Genomic DNA, 17247 nt, shown 5'->3' with positions numbered 1-17247 from the left:
GGACAATTATGCATCCACATATAGCCTTTTGTGCAGCTATTTCAGTATCGGATACATGCGCAGAGTATATTTATAATTCTTAAGACTGATTTCCATCCTTTGTGCCATCTCACTGTTAGAGACCAGTTCAGATGACTGAGGCACAGTGGCTAATGCTGTTTGTTCCCATAACCTTACATTAACTTGTTAGCAATCCAAAACTGTTAGCTTATGTAGTGCCACTTCTTTCACTGTGGTTTGGCAGTCACTTCCCACTGGCTTAGGGCATTAGGATAGAACCCTAAACCCATGCATGCTTTCCACATACAAAGAATGTATGCATTCAGCATTATCATTGACCCTCAGTTATTTAGACCAATGGAATTAAAAACAAGTACCTTGCAGAGAAAGTAGAATAGGGGAGATGAAATATATTCCACAAAATTGGGTCTAATTATTTCTATTTAAAAGCATGCTGTTAAATCTTTCTGGCAAAGTTTCAGATTTTTGTTACATGTTTCATTAAGTAAAGTCTATTTTTCTCTCATTCACAAGGGGGGAAAAATCAAAAGAATTTTATCCATTAGAGGGCGTACATTCTGCATGTAGATGTAATTGTATTAGAGCTTTGTTATTTCCAAGAAGGAAATTATTCTGAAATAGTTTTGTTAAATCATATAACCTTCATTTAAATAACGGAATCTTATTTTTATGAAAAGTATAAGAATCTTAGGAGGAGGGTAGGGGAACAGTAAGGAAAAGAGAGTTTCACTGTAAGTTTAAAAGAAATGTTTTATTCCTTTAATTATATGTAATTTTCTGAGCTATGAAAATCTTCCTTAATCTTTTTTAAACCTTCTGAAAATATGTGTATGTACACGTTTGTATTTTAAAACTTAAGGGGGCCTAACTGCTTTAAAAAATACTTAATAGTTGGAAAACTGAAAAGAGGTTACAGTGGGTAGGGTGTTTGCTTTGTATGCAGCCAACCTAGGTGTGATCCCTCGCACTTTATATGGTTCCCTGAGCATTGCTGGTGTGGCCAAAAAGAGACATTCAGTGGTAGTGGTACACCACAATAATAGTGAAGGAGATAGACATTGGTGAATTTGTTAATTTTGTGTTCTAGAAAGTACTTGTCTTTTTAGAAACTATTGCTGTTTATCTTGGATAATAACATTGAGTTTCAAATTGTCTTTAATGAAGGCGTTATTGAAAAGACTTGAAGCTGTGAAACCAACAGTCGGTATGAAACGCTCAGAACAACTGATGGACTATCATCGCAATATGGGTTATCTCAACTCGGTTCCATGTTCAAGACGTGTGAGATCGACTCTTGGCCAATATAGCCCATTAAGTGAGCATATTCAAAATTATTTTGTGTTTTTATATTTTATCCTTTTTATATTTTGTTGTTTAAAAAATAGAGTATATATTCTTTCGGTTATCTTTAAGTACTGACTTTTGGAAAACATTATATTCATTTCCAGTCTTGCTTTGTTTCTTCAATTTTTTGTGCTGAAAATCAAACCTAGCATTTCATATGTACAGAGCACTTGTCCTACCACTCACTTGTATTCGAAGCTCTTGGCATGCTATTCTTTGTATTATTTCTCTTAATTTTAGGTTTAATTTACAAAATGTGATGGTATCATGGGATGATAGGTCTATTGAAACTATCTGTAGATTCATAGATGATAAACACTTTTCATTATTTACTAAAGAAAAAAATAAAACAATATGCTATTTAAAAATTGCTGAAGTATTCCTAGCTAGTTACTGATAATATCTTCCAATCATTATGTGTTTTGTCTTTGTCTTAGAGTAACACAAAACTTGACAAATACAGAGTTATCTGATATGTTCTTTCTTAATATTGTATTTGATCAGTCACTGGTAACAAGTAATCAGTGAATAATGAACACCTAGAATTAGAAAGTGCTTTGTGGAGTCAAAAACACCCTATGGAAGTCCAAATCATAGTCAGACAGTTAGTAGGAACCCCTATTGCTGCTATGCCCTCATTTAACCCCAGAAGACAATGCTCTGTGACTGAATCTCATCTCTTCTTAAGCCCAAACCCACATACATAGTTTATTGAACCATCTGCAAGCCTCTGACCATAGCAGGGTAGCTTGGGAGCTGCAAGCTAATGTCCGAGTGATTTTGAGCATTTAATTGTAGCCTAGTCCCTCTCAGACTGCAACAGACCTTGCCAAATGCTATACTTTTAAGCCACACTTAGCAGGTATACTTGAGCCTGGTACTACAGTTGCTGCCAGGTGCTGGCAAACACAAATGCTACATACATCTGTTGAGTGTTAACAGTTGCCATTGGGCACTTAGGGTTGTGAAACCCCAGCGGGTAACAACACCTGCTTGATCTGGACAGCACAGCACAGCAGCTAGCAGCTGTGAACCCTGGACTGTAGCCCATGGCTGCCATGCCTCTGTTTTATAGTATACTCATGGCCACAAATTACCAGGAGTCATCCAGATTGACACAATCTCAGAGCCACAGTCTCTCTCTGGGATTAGCAAATGTGAACCCAAGATTGCTGCTTAGGCCTGCACAAACTTGGACCCTTAGTCTTAGCCTTCACATAGCACCAGGCGTTATGAAGAAGTGGAGGAATTTAACTGCGTTGATGATGGAAATAAAAGTCTGGGAAGAACACAAGAACATTAGAGCTTTCTAAACTCTTTGGTGAAGACTTTATGGATTCCCACTTGTTATGATTATCAATGAATTGAGGAGACAAAGAATTTCAATAAACACATAGAAAGTATGAGGAAAATTCATTTTTAAAAAGCTCACTGAAGCTAGGAATACAATAGTTTAAAACATATAGAGGGCCTTATTAGCAGAATGTCAGAAGCCAAGTATCAAATCAGTGAGTTGAAGATAAGATAGAGGAAGCCATTAACAGAAGCAGAAGTGGGCAAAATAATGTTTAAAATGAAGAAAGATTTATAAAACAGTATCAATAGGAATAACATTTTGTTCGTAGATTCTATCAACAGAAGAGTAAAGGAAAAAATTACTGATTGGAGAAACAGAGTTTTCCCACTCTTAGGAACAAGACTTATATCCAGATCCAGGAATTTCAAGAGTTTCAAACAAAATAAGTTCAATTAGACAAATACCAACACATAATGTAATTAAAATGGTAGAAGCCATAAGAGAAAGAATCCTGAAAGTAGCAACAAAAATTAAAGATTCACAATTAAGAAATTTATTAAATGAGATTCTATAGGTCAGAGGAAACAGTATATTATAGCTAATATTTTTTTAAAAAAGACCTTCAAAGAAGAATACATATATAGTTAGGTTATCATTCAGATTAGAAGGAATTATACACAACTTTCCAGACAACAGTCGAAGAAATTTATGGCCTCTAAACCAGCTATGCAAGAAATGTACTAACTGGTCTTTTATAAAGGGTAGAGAAAAATACTAAGATATTTAGATAACAAAAAATGTGGGAAAGGAGAATAATAATAAACTTGAGGTTTACTTGCTTTAAATTTAATAGAGAATTAAGCATAGACCTCTAGATGTAAAATTAATGGTAATGTCAGGACAGAAATAGTCGGGGAAAAAACAAACGAGACCAATGGAACCTGACCACTCCATAAAAGGCTAATATCACAATACATGGGGAGAGAAAATGAAATTAAGGACAAAGATGCAATAACTGTCTTTGAAAATACCCAGTTTTCATATAGAAAAGTGGAATTAATTTCTTTATTTCAGTGATTTCATTAAATATCAGTGGCCTGAACTTTTCAAAAGGCACAGAGTGGCAGGATGAATCAGGAAAACTAGATCCAACTTCTGCTGCTTATAGGAGACACATTTGAACTTTCATGATAAACACAGGCTTAAATAAAAGATTAAAATCCACAGATTCAAGCAAGCCTTAAAGCAGGGACAATTATACTTATATCAGCAAAATAGATTTCAAAACACATAATGAGATAAGAGATGGACATTATATAATAATTAAGGAATCCATACATTAAGAAAATATAGTACAGTATCTGTACTCCAGATAAAGGAGCATCAAAATATTTTAAGTGACTTCTAACAGGCCTGAAGAAAGACACCAGTAGCAGCACAATAATAGTCCTGTTTACCACTGAATATCTCATCAGTCAAACAAATTATCAATAAAGAAATAACAGCCTTAAATAAGGTAAATAGCTAAGTTTAAAAGATAGGGCTATACACCCTCAAAGCCAAATACATCATCTCCAGTGCCTGTGGACTTTCTCCAGAAGAGATCACATGCTGAAACACATAACAACTAGGAAATAAAATCTGAGCAGGCTAGCAGGGAAATTGAAACAGTAATAAAACAAAAAATATTACAGAAAACATGGGTTTATAAGATAGTTTTACCAACCTTTAAGTTTAAATAAAGTATAAGCATATTCTTATATGCTTCAAAAAGACAAATAGGAGGAAACAAGAATTCTCCTGGTTTCCAACATTACCCTAAAAAAAGACAAAGACATTACTAAAAAAAGAATCTTTTTAGACAATATCACTAAGGGTCATAGATACACAGATACACAACAAAATCTTTCTAGCAAAGTGAATTTAACAATATATTAAGACTGTTGTTCATTACAACTAAACGGATTTTCTAGGACTGCCGGGGATTCGACATGTTAATATGAAATATCACATCCACAAAAGGAAAGATAAAAATCTTAAACCCTTATGAATAGATAAAGAGAAAGCATATAATACCTAAACACCCTTGTAAATTAACCTCAATAATTAACTTTTTTTTTTTTAAGATGGGAAATAATTGGTCAGCACAATGTCTGGTCTAGGACTTTGGGTCTGGGGGAGTTTTGGTTACTGTTTCAGTTTCCACACTTAAAATCTTTAATTTAGGTCTTTTTACTTCTTGTTTCAGTCTTGATAGGTCATATTTATCTAAAAATGTATCTTCTGTGGTAACAAGTTCATTGGCATATAGTTATTCAGAGTAATCTTTAAAGTCTTTTGTATTTCTGTGGTGTCATTGTTTCTTTTCTCATTTTGATTTTATTAGAATTTTCTCCTTTGTAAGCCTAACTAAAGTCATTGGCTTTATTTGAAAGGGAAAAGAGACTTAGTTTCATTTATTTTTCTGTTTATTTAATTTTGGTTTTTATATCATTTCATCCTGCTCTGATTTATATTTTTCCTTCCAGAAACTGCTGGTTTTATTTTTCAGTTCCTTTAACTACAAGGCTAAATTGTTTATGCAAGGCAAGGCCAGCATCTTACCTGCTGTATTGCCTTTCCCTCTGTATCCTCCCTACCCTCTGTACAATCTCAGCAGCATGGTTGTTACATTTTTTAGTTTATGAGGACTTCAGAAGTACATCTTTGATTAGAAATTTTTGTTTTAATTGTTAAAAACACTGAAGAAAATTTAGTCTAAACGTGAACTTAAAATTTAAAAATAAAACTTATTAGATATTGACTTAGCTATTTGGTTTAAATATTTAAAATCATTTCTTGTTCTTTGTATATTTTCAGGAGGAGCTTCCAGGACATCTAGTGCTACCAGTGGTCTCAGTTGTAAGAGTGAGCGATTAGTTTTTGACAAATCTAATGGCCTCTTGCTAAGACCTAAGCCCCCTAATGTCCGTACAGCTTGGTTATAAAACATTTTTTTTAAAGATTGAACAGTTCTTATTGAAGTGCTCTTGTATATTACTCTAATTCTCTCTGTAAACATCTGTGACAGGGTTTTAAGCAGTTTAAGGTATAAAACTGTTTTAACTTATTATAATTGAGTACAAAATTGTTTTTTAAAAAATGTAAAACCAGTGTTTTTATATGATGTATTTATAGAAGATGTTTATGACTTAATAGAGAAATGGTAATATGCGTGTATGCTTTCTTAACATAGAAATGATTCAGCTGTCATGCTGACAAGACAATGTTATAGTATCACTGCACTTTGGACCCAACATGTTAAATACATAGTTATCATTTTACATTTTTCTTTTGCATTTCTTGTAAACTCTAAACCATGAGTGTAGCTCCTAAATTTGACTGACTTTGATTACTATTTGCTTCAGAATTTAGATAATGTGGCTCATAGCTGGACTGTAAGATTGTTACACTTTCTTATGACTTCCTGAAATTTATTTTTATTGATGGAATCGATTTTAGATTTCCTAAGCAGATGGAGAGAGTCTTGTTCTGGGACAGTCATTGTTACTCAGAAGTAGTTACTTCCTTTGTAGAAGTGTGCTTAAAGATTTGATCAACATTCCAAACCATTTCAAACTGTATCTTTAAAAATCCACTCTAGAATCTTCTCTTCTGTAAAGAATTGTTAATGATCTTGAGAAATAGGTGCTGCAGTCTACAGCTTTGTGAATAAATTTATATGGGGACCAGGCCAGCATAAGCAGAAACAAGTATTTGTCGATTCAGCAAAATAGAACCACTTGTGAAAAGGCCAAAGGCAGATTGAGTTGTGTTACTACAGTGTTCTTAGGTGATGCTGATAGCAGGTTGTAATATATGTAGTTAGTATATATTGAGAAGAAAAATGAATGCACCATCTTAGAGCTGTAGGAATAGCAGCTAATGTTTTTAACGAATGAAAAAATAGTCATCTATGGTGATTCTGCTTTTTATTTGTTGGTCTTTTCAGTATATCCTTAGAATGTGTTGCAAGGTATCCATATTAAATGCCATGTTACTCTTTATTAACCTGATATTAATCATTGTTTTAAAATACACATTTTAAAAACTATAGCCACTAGAGGATTTTTCATTTTTTCTGGTGTTAGCTCATGCTCTGTGGCATGTTCTCTCTTAGTACATCTTGGCAGTAAGCCAAACATCATTTCACTAAATGTCAATTCAGAATTTCTTGGTCTTAAGTTCATATTGACAAATATTGTTAAGGATAGAATATGAGAAGAATGGGAACAATAGGTTTTAAAAATATGTGAATGCAGCCTGACTCAGATTTTTCTGCTTCTTTCCTTGGACTATCATGATGGTGAGACGTTTCTTGATGCTGTTTTCTAGTGAACAGATTTTTATATCATCTAGTATCTCACTTTACAGATAGGTTTCATTTATACTAAACAGATTTTTTTTAACTTATTGCAATTTTTAAAGGCTTATATAACAGCATATTTTTTGAAAGAAAAATGCTATATTTAAAGCTCTGCGTTTGGACATCTTTCCATCAATAAGCTGATCGTCAGTAGATTTTTAATTAGGGAAAAAAGTTACTTCTTTTAATTTGTTATGGAGAAGAAAGTGACTCCTTTATGTTCATAATGGCATTTACCTCTAAGTAAATTTTGTAAGAGTTTTGTTGCTGTATCAAGAGACAATACATAGTAAAAGCTGTACTTAATTTCAGATATTAATTTTAATGTTTTTAGTTTTGACTATGAAAGGGGAAATTTATCTGTGACTAATGAGGAATTCAGCTTGAAGTTGAATGAACTCAAAATGAAGAAGAGTAGCATCTTTCCAAAGCAGGATTTATAGATCTATTGTCATCTTTACTTATGTGATAAATAGAAGGATAGGAGTTGGAAGTGTGATGCTCTGACATAAGTCAAGATACTTTAATGTTGTCATGCTTTAACAGTCCTTTTTATGAAGAAATCAGTATATTTTCAGCACAAGAAGATAACGTGATGGGTAATCTAGCACTTCTTTTGTTTACTTCCCTAATTACATATTTTGAAGATTTACATCTGCTACTAGAAATTATAATAATCTAAAGTCTAGAGTTATTAGGGAAAGTTCTTTGTAAAAGGTTAAAGTAATGTTGCCCCAATTATAATAAGAATATGAAAAGTTTTAACCTAAAATTTCCTAATGGATAGCTATGATCTCATATTTCACCATCTTTTTTTCAGTCTTTACAGAAAGCTGCTTTCTTAGCAAATAAAAATATTTGTATTTGCTTCTAAATGTAATACAGTGTAGTTGTATTTTAACCCATTAGCTTAAATGTCCAAAGTGAATAACTTTGGCAACTTTAAAGAGTGCTCTGGTTTGATTTGTGTGCTTCTCATCTTCTAATTCAAATACTGCACACTATGAAAAGTATTATGATCAATATAAAATCAGATATATATTTTATTTATTTACTTTTTAATAAATGTATAAAATGCTTAATATTTTAAATGCCAAGGTCTTATAACTGATTGTAAACCATCTTAGAAAGTGTATTTAATGCTCATGGCTTATTCTGTTTCCATGAATAAAGATTGGTAAGAAACTTAAAAATCAACATCCTTTTTAAATTCCCCAATCACTGTGATGTATTTTAGGCATGAAAAAGTAGATCGATGTAGTAAATAAATAAAATAATTGAAGATAACTGGACTTCTATTCTTTGTCTCAACTGTCTTGGTTTTTTTCCCATTATTTAAATTATTAGAGTGGCATTTACAAAAGTAAGAATTATTGAGAATGTGCTTGGAAGAAGGGGTGGTATGTCTTTCAAAGTTTGACATTTATGAGGGGAAAAATTTGTTTAAATTTGCTTTCCTGATCATTCCTGTAAGTAACCATCTAATTTGTTTTGGAAAATTGAAATGATGCTACTGTCGTCAGTTGCTATAGTACTGTTATTTAAACATCGGGTATACAGTGGTATCTAATTGTGATTTTAATTGAATTGCTCTAATAATCAGAAACATTTTCTTAAATGCCTTTTAACTTAAAAGGGTTGAGTTTTTAAAAGTGTTCTTATTTTCCTAACAGTTCAATGTTTTCCTTGTTAAGAAAGGGTGTTAAGATGTTCGATATATCTGTGGAGTTACAGTGCAAATATTTTTAGCACTATAGCTTGCTTTTTCACTTTATATAAATGATATTGTTGAACAGAAGTTGATTTAACTTCAGTTTGATTCATCAGTGTGTTCAGAGTTCCACAGTCTGGTGGACTTGACTTGCCCCTGTCCAGGCTCTGCTTTCTTGATCTGTGTCCCACCCCGGACACCCTCCACCGACTCCTGAAATGAGACTATGGGCAGCGCCCTCCCTCTGGTGTTCATTCTTAGCTAGTCTTCGCATTCATTCTTGCATCCAACAAGTTGTTACTTAACACCTTTCATGTTTCCGGTACTCTTCCAGGTTATGTCAAACGGCAGTGAAAATGCTAAGGATCACAAACCTTGAGCATCTTAGGCCTCCTCAATGCTTTGCACTTAGTGTTTAGTACTGCCATAGCACAAATCATGCTGCATATTTTACACAAAGTGAAATGTTTAGTTACTTGAAATACCAATTTTCGTAAGGTTTGTTTTTTAATGTCTTTTGTTTTTTTAAAAATGTACAGGCAGGGGGCAGAGAGATAGTACAGCAAGGCACTTAACCTTGCATCTGTCAATCCAGATTCAACTCTCAGCTCCACATGGTTCCTTGAACCCTACTAGGAGTGATCCTTCAGCACAGCCAGTAAGTTCCAAGTATAGCTGAGTATAGGCCTCCCCCAAAATTTCCAGCTAACCTATCTCACGATAATTCAGTAAAATTTAAAAAAAAATTTCTTTTAAATTTCCATCTAACTTCATCCTACATATTTCCCCCACATTTAACTGTAAAATAAGGTGGCTTAGACCAGAGATTGCTGAAGCAGCCACTCACCTTACATGCAGCCAACTCCAGTTCAATCCCTGGCAATACATATGGTCCCTTAAGCACTGCGGGGGGCAAACCCAGCCCCTTCCCCCCCACTACGTGCAAGCACTCCCCTCCCCCCAAACAACCCTGCCTGCTCAGCACAGAGCATTGAGCAGTATGTATGGCTGTAACACCACCTACTCCCACCCCCAACTAAAGGTGGCTAAAAAGAAGATGCCTGTAGTTAGGGCTTTAAGGAGAATACATTAAAAATGAAAAATACTGTTTCTTAGTGCATGTAGGAGGAGAGCTCTGTGAGAAGGAGAGCTAGGAAGAAGTTCAGAGGTTGAACACTCAGTTCCCAGTTGCTGGTTAAATGCAAGTCCTTTTCATCTTTGCAGATCAAGATGGGCTTGCTTTGCATGCAGCCAGCCTGGGTTCCATTCCTGAGCACATGAGCACAGAGCCAGGATTAAGTTTTGAGCATTGCTGGGTATTGCCCAAACATCACAACTTCCCATCCCTAAGATTCTAAAAAAAATAGGACAACAGGAGAAAGGCTGCCTCATCACAGCCAGATCACTGCATCCCATCAGAAGCTTGAGAGTTGTAGGTGCTCCTGTTGAATGAATTTGCCTCAGTGTGAAACTGATTCCACAGGACTCCTTAGATCTCAAATTAATCTCGAATACAAAGATCTCCAATTTCTTAACATTAAAGGTAACTTATGCAGAAGTAGAGATAGCCTAACATCTATGTCACTTACAGAGTGCAGCTAATGTGTACCAAAAGATAATTCTCTACTTCCTGTTCCATGTTAAAGTCCAACTTAAAGACTAGGAAAAAATATTTGTTTATTGGTTTGGCTAAGAGGATCAATCATTCATTATTCGATTCCCAGCTTCTTTTCAAATTCTCCCTCAGCTAAAATCAGGTTTGAAAAGACTAAAAGGGCAGATCTTATTTTTATAACGTACTGCACCAAAGTATTCCCCTTCTCAACCATCCTGCTTTCCTTTACCCTTCATCAGCAACAGATTTTGAATCATTTCTATCATCCTACTTAGTATAGAAAGCAACATGGAAACTTATCTAGAAGTATTTTGATGTCTGGATAGATTTAAGGCCCCAGTTCTCTAGGGTCTTAAAACACCAAGTACTTTCTGTTATTGAAATGAGATTGACAGACATTCTTTTCTGTGTTTTTATCCTTTCCTGGAAGACAGATCTACTAGATTAAGGTATATGTAACCTTGGATATGATGCAGCATATCCCTTATTTTCTGTCAATTATCATGGCGAAAGGGACAGTTTTTAATTGTTCAGGCAGGAAAAGCGTTGGAAGGAGCATAAATGACAGGGTACAGGGGTAGCACATAATTCAAACCACCTTTTATGTATCTGGAGAAAGACTTTTGCCTATGTACTCTGAGGACATAGGATTAGCTTTCTCTGTATCAGTCTCAGCACGTGAAGAGTTCAGTTTTCTGGACCTAAAGTGCTTAACTGCCAAATTGGAATTTAATGAAATACTTTTTGCTCACAGATGTATGAGTCAAATTCAAACTGACTCCTCTAGTTTCTGCTGAAATGTCAGTGTAACATACCCATTTGCCTAACAACAGCAGATGCTTTCTATATCCATGCATCTGAAGAGTTTTTGTTCAAAGTTTACCTTCTCCATTGCCATTTCTCCCTCCTAGTCCTACTCAACTTATTCATTATGTTATACATTGCTATTTTACAGTACCATTTATTCCTCCCTCCCCATTTAAACTTTCGAACGGACCTAAACATTAAATACCAGCTCGCTAATAAGTATTTCTTGTGAATACTGTTCACTTGCATAAAATTCAGTGTCATGATATTTTATCCCAGTTCTCTAAAGGCCTTAAAAGAAGTACTTCTAACCAGGCATGACTAAAAACTGGCTCAAAGCTTATTGTGGAACCTTAGAATTCCTGAAAACTGACAGAGTTCCTAAAGTAAGGTGAGACCTGGGAAGCCATAATCCTTGTCACCATTCTAGAGTCTAAACACTATGGCCATGAGGTAAGAAAGAAACATGCATAAAAACCTGCTGAAGTTTGAAAACAATGTTAAGTATTGTGGGTACTTGGTGTGATAACAGCATACTATCAGACATGCAGAAACTTAGTCCCAGATTTATAAATAACTTATGTTTGAAAACAAATTTGTGATCTGAATGTTATCTTGCAGTTAACTAAGAAATCAATAAGTGAGAAAACACTCATTAAATGGTCTTTTATTGATAATTCACATTCATTTGTTTTTTTCAGTGAAGTATGAGAAGTTATTTCATATTTGTTGTGGGAATTCAAATGTAAAATAAATATAAAACACATTTGTGGTTTAATGAACACTCGATGTTAAGGTTCTGTTGTTGTTTCTGTTCTGAGGTATTCCTTTCAGTTTGGTTTCATCCAAGAGCTTTTTACTTGTAGGAAGTTTATTAAACCACACCATGGATCTGAAACCACTGATCTTGAGTTTTAATTACCAGATTAAACATATTTCTTAATCTCATCATACAATACCAATACAAAAGCACCACCCATGCCTCTCAGTACATTGGACCAGGCTCCTTTGAAGAAAGCATTGACACCTTCATCTTTTGCAATCTTGCTCCAGCAGTCCAGTGTCCCTGTGTACATAATATCCGCTGTGGGAAAAAAAGTTGGTAAGGATCAGGAACTTACTTTGGAAAGAGAGTTTTCCCCAGAAAGACATTTGCACACAATGTATTACAGAAGTAAGGCTCCTTGAGCCTTAAGCCACACTCCAAGTAACACTCAACTAGACACCCCTTCCTTGGGAAGGTCTTTGTAATTCTAGTCCAGTTAGCTCAAGATCAAGCAAAAAAACTGGGGCAATTCACAGCCCAACTCAACTGTTAACTATAACACAGGAAGGGGGCAGAGTACTAAGCTGCATGGCCTCCTTTGTTATAGATTAAAACTGAGGCCTGTTCTCTGACTATACTGCTCAAGATGATACAACTAAGCTGATCAAAATAAAATGTAGCATCTATGTTTCAATGTAGAGAAACCAAAATGCTTTCTAAGGCAAGAGATCATGAGGCCTCTCACCTGACTTAAATCACTAACACCCGGGGCTGGAGCAATAGCACAGCGGGTAGGGCGTTTGCCTTGCACACGGCCGACCCGGGTTCGAATCCCAGCATTCCATATGGTCCCCCGAGCACCGCCAGGAGTAATTCCTGAGTGCATGAGCCAGGAGTAACCCCTGTGTATCGCCGGGTGTGACCCAAAAACCAAAAAAAAAAAATCACTAAGACCCATTATTATTTGTAAAAAGCAGGTAAGAGAAGCAAGAACGATGTATACATATAGTTGCAGATTACCCTTGATTCTGCACCCAGGGGAAAGGTGAAGGTCCTTCTTATACTATATAAGCTAAGTACATTCACCTCAAACACCCCATTTTGATCTTATTTCTTCAAAGGAATGGTTGAGAATGTTAGTGGCAATCAACAATCTTGACACATCGTTCTTCCCAACTCGGAATGATGAAGACTATAGAGAGCAGTGCAGTGTTCTCTTGAGTAGAAAAATAAGGTTGAGATTAGGTCTCAGGCTTACCTCCTTTCCGGCCAGACTGCATCATCATCCTACGGCGAACCGTGTCAAAGGGGTAGGACACTAGACCTGCAACCGCTGTCACACTCTGGGCAATCATCCAGCTCACAATAATGTGCACGTTCTTGGGGTCCGGCAACATCCCTGTGGGCAGAGCCAAGAACAGCTAAGAAGCGCTTTCTCCCAGCAGCCTGGTAAAGGGCAGGTGAGGGTGAGGAGCTAAACCCTTCTCTGCTGGAAGGTCTGGCCCCTAGTGTGCCTCACAGATGACCAGGAGTCAACCCGGGCAAGCAGGGGAAACCAGATTACAATTTAGTCCCTAGATCAAGGTGACGTGGCTCTAAGTTAAACTGAGCCAATGATGCTATCATGTGGGAGTTAATCTCCCCCTTTTCCTCTCTGGGTAAGTCAAGGCAGAGGTGACTGCAGTAGATGGACAAAGAGATTCCATACCACTTCCTCATTCAGAAACCTGTTTAGTTCAGGAATGTGGCGGGGAACAAGATGAGCAGATAGTCTTCAGGACCACTTCTGCATACCCCTCCCCCCATCTGGGGGTCCCTGACACTCTGCACTCACCCTTGGCAGTATCATAGACTCCGAAGTAGGCAGCTCTGTAGATAATGATGCCCTGGACAGACACACTGAACCCCTGGTAGAGACCCTTCAGGCCATCGGACTTGAAGATCTTGCTGAGACAGTCGCCCAGACCACTGAACTCACGCTGGGCGGAACCCTTGCCAACGTCAGCAGCCAGCCGGGTCCTGGCAAAGTCCAGTGGGTAGACAAAGCAGAGGGAGGTGGCCCCAGCTGCCCCACCGGAAGCCAAGTTACCCGCAAAGTAGCGCCAGAACTGCTTATGGCGGTCCACGCCCCCCAGGAAGATCTGCTTGTACTTGTCCTTAAAGGCGAAGTTGAGAGCTTGAGTGGGGAAGTAGCGGATCACATTGGCCAGGTTGCCCCTCCAAAAGGAGGCAAAGCCCTGCTCCTTGGGGATTCTCACCACACAATCCACGATACCCTTGTACTGCTTCTCAGCACTGATCTGTTTGCTGGCATGCTGAACCTGAGGGGGCGAGGGGCAGAGGAAATCGGTCAGGAGCTGGAGGCTTGCACTGCTTTGATTTGCTTTACAAAACCATCTGGGGAAATCAAACTACTAGGAAATGTAAATATGTTAGCTAACTGGATGACGAGACCACCCCCCCCCCCAATCCAATTTTGCCAGTTATCGGGCAACTGAGAAAAGACTATGACAGAAAGCATAAAGATGAGGGGCCAGGGAGACAGCACAGTGGGTGGGGCACTTGCACAAAGCCAAAAGGTTTCCAACCCTGGACCAAATACTTCCTCCTGCACCACCAGGAGTGCTCCAACAGCAGAGCCAGGAGGAAGCCCTGAGCACAGCCAGAAATGTCCCCTCCAAAAAAAAATAGGGTGGGGAGAGAAAAGACTTTTTTTTGCTTTTTGGGTCACACCCAGCGGTGCTCAGGGGGTACTCCTGGCTTTGCACTCAGGAATTACTCCTGGCGGTGCTTGGGGGACCATATGGGATGCTGGGGATCAAACCCGGGTCAGCCGCATGCAAGGCAAACGCCCTATCCGCTGTGCTATCGCTCCAGTCCCCGAGAAAAGACTTTTAATTGTGCGAAGATAAATACTGCATTTCTCCTAGGTCCCAGAGCCATACAAGGGGAATCAGGGAGATAGAAATGATTAAGGATAAGCCCCTGCTCCCATTGAATGGACTTGATTGGGCAGGAGCGAGGACTCCTACCTCTCTGCTCCCTGGACCTCTACTAAACACTTGACAGCAGAGAGTAAATCCACAGACATAAGTCAACATTTTTAAGCAACGGATCCAGGGACTGGATGACTGTGGAATCTATGGCTGTGGTGTGCAGTGTGCTGGGGGGAAAAGGTCGTCACTGATGATTTTGACACCCAAATGGAGTTAGCTCAATGCCTCCCTGAGAGGCCCTGGCCTTAGGGGCACGTGGAAATTAAACAGCAGAGATGGGAGGATGATCATAAGTGATTCAGGGACGAGCTGAGGAAGAGAAGAATAAGAAGGGGAGGAAAAAAGGTACACAGCATTCAGTGTTTCCTCCGAAAAAATCGTTTGCAATTTCTTAAAGATCCGTTCCCCTGTCCGCAAAATGCAAGAAATAGTACGCTGTGACGAGTTACATAAAAATGAATGAATGAAGCGACCTCCCGTCGCGGCACGGGCCCCAGGCGGCGCGAGCTCGGGGAACCACTGCATTGATGATGCTATTGTCCAAGATGGGGGTGCGGGTTAGCGAGTGAAAAGCAAAATTGAAAAAAAGGTGAGCGCGACCTAGGCGATCTAAGGGCAGCGCCAGCACCGTCCCGGGAAAGGGATTCGGCTGGCGCGTCACCAGCCCCGGGTGGGTTTCCATATATAGACACTGAACGCCCCGCGCCACCCGACACCAGGAATGCCTCCGGGCCCCGTCTCCGCAGAGGGCACCTTCCCGGGAGCGGGGGGCCGGAGCGCGGGCACCTCGGGCGGGTTTTCCTGCAGCGCCCACCCGAGCCCGCTGCACCCCCCCCCCCCAGCACCCGTGCTCACCTGCAGCAGCAATTTGACCCTCTCGATGGGGGCCACCGCGGTCTTGGAGACGGCAGCGGCGATGCCGCCGGCCAGGAAATCCTTCACGAAGCTCATTGCTTGGTCACCCATGATGACAGGCGCGCGCTCGCTCTCGCCTCCGCCCGGCCAGGCACCGCCACCCCGTCTCCGTCCCCGCGCGACGCTTGTCCCAGCCCGCAGCGCCCCTTATATCCCCCCGCCGGCCTCTCGCGAGAGCAGGCAGGAGCCGTGGGCCGCGCGCGCCGCGCGCATTGGCTGCGCAGGTGCTCGGGTGCCCCCGCCGCGGGCCCCTCCTCTGCAGAGGGCAACGGGGGCGCCGGCGCTTCCGGGCGGCCGGGGTGGGCGCGGGGGCCGAGCCTGCAGCTTGGGACGTTTAAAGGGCAAATGCGCGTTATCTGGGCCTGCGAGTCGAGGGAACGCCGTGTCTCGGCGGCGTGCGGGCCGCTGTATTTATAGCAAAAGGAGCCTGGGCCCGACCTGGGGACACGCGCAGGCCCTAGAACCCCGGACCTGCACCGACCCGCGCCTGGCCACTGCGGTGATCATCGCAGGCTGGGTTTTTCAGATTTTTTTTTTCCCTTCCCCGTTTCAATTCTTAATTCGCCCTGGTGGGGCCCTCCCCAGGGCCCCGCTGGCTGGATGGCGGGGCGCTCCGAAGCTGTGTCCTTTTGCAGAATGAATTAGGCTGCGGCAGAGGAGATGTCAGTGGAGCCTCGATGCTATGATTGCCTCACACGATCCGGCAACCTGCTGCATCCGCTCTGGTCTCCGTTCAGTCATTCGAGCGGGTATTCTCTGGAGGTCACATATTCATGGGCCGGAATCTCTGCCCCCACTCCCCAACCTCGAGAAAAAATCGTGCGCTGTGGAATGGGCCGACGGCCGGGGTGGGGGGCTCCCTAGGCTGAATACACGCTGCACATCCTCACCCCGTGACGTCAGCCTGATGGTTCCAATGGGGACCTTATAGGACCACCTTTATATAAAGCCCTTAAGGACTTCCTATGCCACTCGGCTCTCAACGAAATCTCAGTGACTATTTTGGCCAAAACTCTGGCATCTGGCGGCTTCTGAGGATCAGTGCTCTTAGCCTTCTCTGTTCTTCCCTTTGAGTAGTGAGGTGGTGAGGACGTGCAGTAAGAAAAGGGGGAGCCCTTGCTTGTATTTGCATCTTTGCTAGGCTTTTTAAATTTTCATTTGTTTAACTTCTTTTCTGGGAACAAACTCTCTAATCCTAAAAAATTGATTGCAATTGATTTTATATATGTGTGTATATATTTGCATATATAACCTTATATACGTGTGTATATGTATAAGTTTATTCTCCTTAAACTTTTAAAGGGCAATTCATGTGAAAAAGAATACAGTCTTTCTTTTCACTTTTTTTTTTTTTTTGCTTTTTTTTGGGC

General features: G+C 39.7%; 2 protein-coding genes across 3 annotated transcripts in view; one reads left to right on the top strand and one right to left on the bottom strand.

The window, feature by feature from the left end:
* CFAP97 (cilia and flagella associated protein 97) overlaps positions 1-8359 on the top strand; it is a 33204-nt gene extending 24845 nt beyond the window's left edge. For both annotated transcript variants that reach the window (XM_055133328.1, XM_055133334.1), the window contains exons 4-5: positions 1186-1336; positions 5522-8359. In XM_055133328.1, the coding sequence (XP_054989303.1) occupies positions 1186-1336; positions 5522-5649 (279 nt within the window). In that variant the 3' untranslated portion in view covers positions 5650-8359. The remainder of the gene's footprint in view (positions 1-1185; positions 1337-5521) is intronic.
* A 3492-nt stretch (positions 8360-11851) lies between these two features.
* SLC25A4 (solute carrier family 25 member 4) lies at positions 11852-16041 on the bottom strand. The gene is made up of 4 exons (XM_004610357.2): positions 15818-16041; positions 13801-14287; positions 13225-13365; positions 11852-12284 (listed from the first exon to the last, which is right to left on the bottom strand). Exons 1-4 carry the CDS (start codon positions 15926-15928, stop codon positions 12127-12129), a joined length of 897 nt encoding a protein of 298 aa, XP_004610414.1. The 5' UTR covers positions 15929-16041; the 3' UTR covers positions 11852-12126.
* Between the last annotated feature and the right edge of the window lie 1206 nt (positions 16042-17247).

Source organism: Sorex araneus, chromosome 1 (assembly GCF_027595985.1).
Source record: "Sorex araneus isolate mSorAra2 chromosome 1, mSorAra2.pri, whole genome shotgun sequence".
Taxonomy (NCBI): domain Eukaryota; kingdom Metazoa; phylum Chordata; class Mammalia; order Eulipotyphla; family Soricidae; genus Sorex; species Sorex araneus.
Note: the sequence above shows the minus strand (reverse complement) of the source record. Positions and strands in the feature narration are given on the sequence as shown.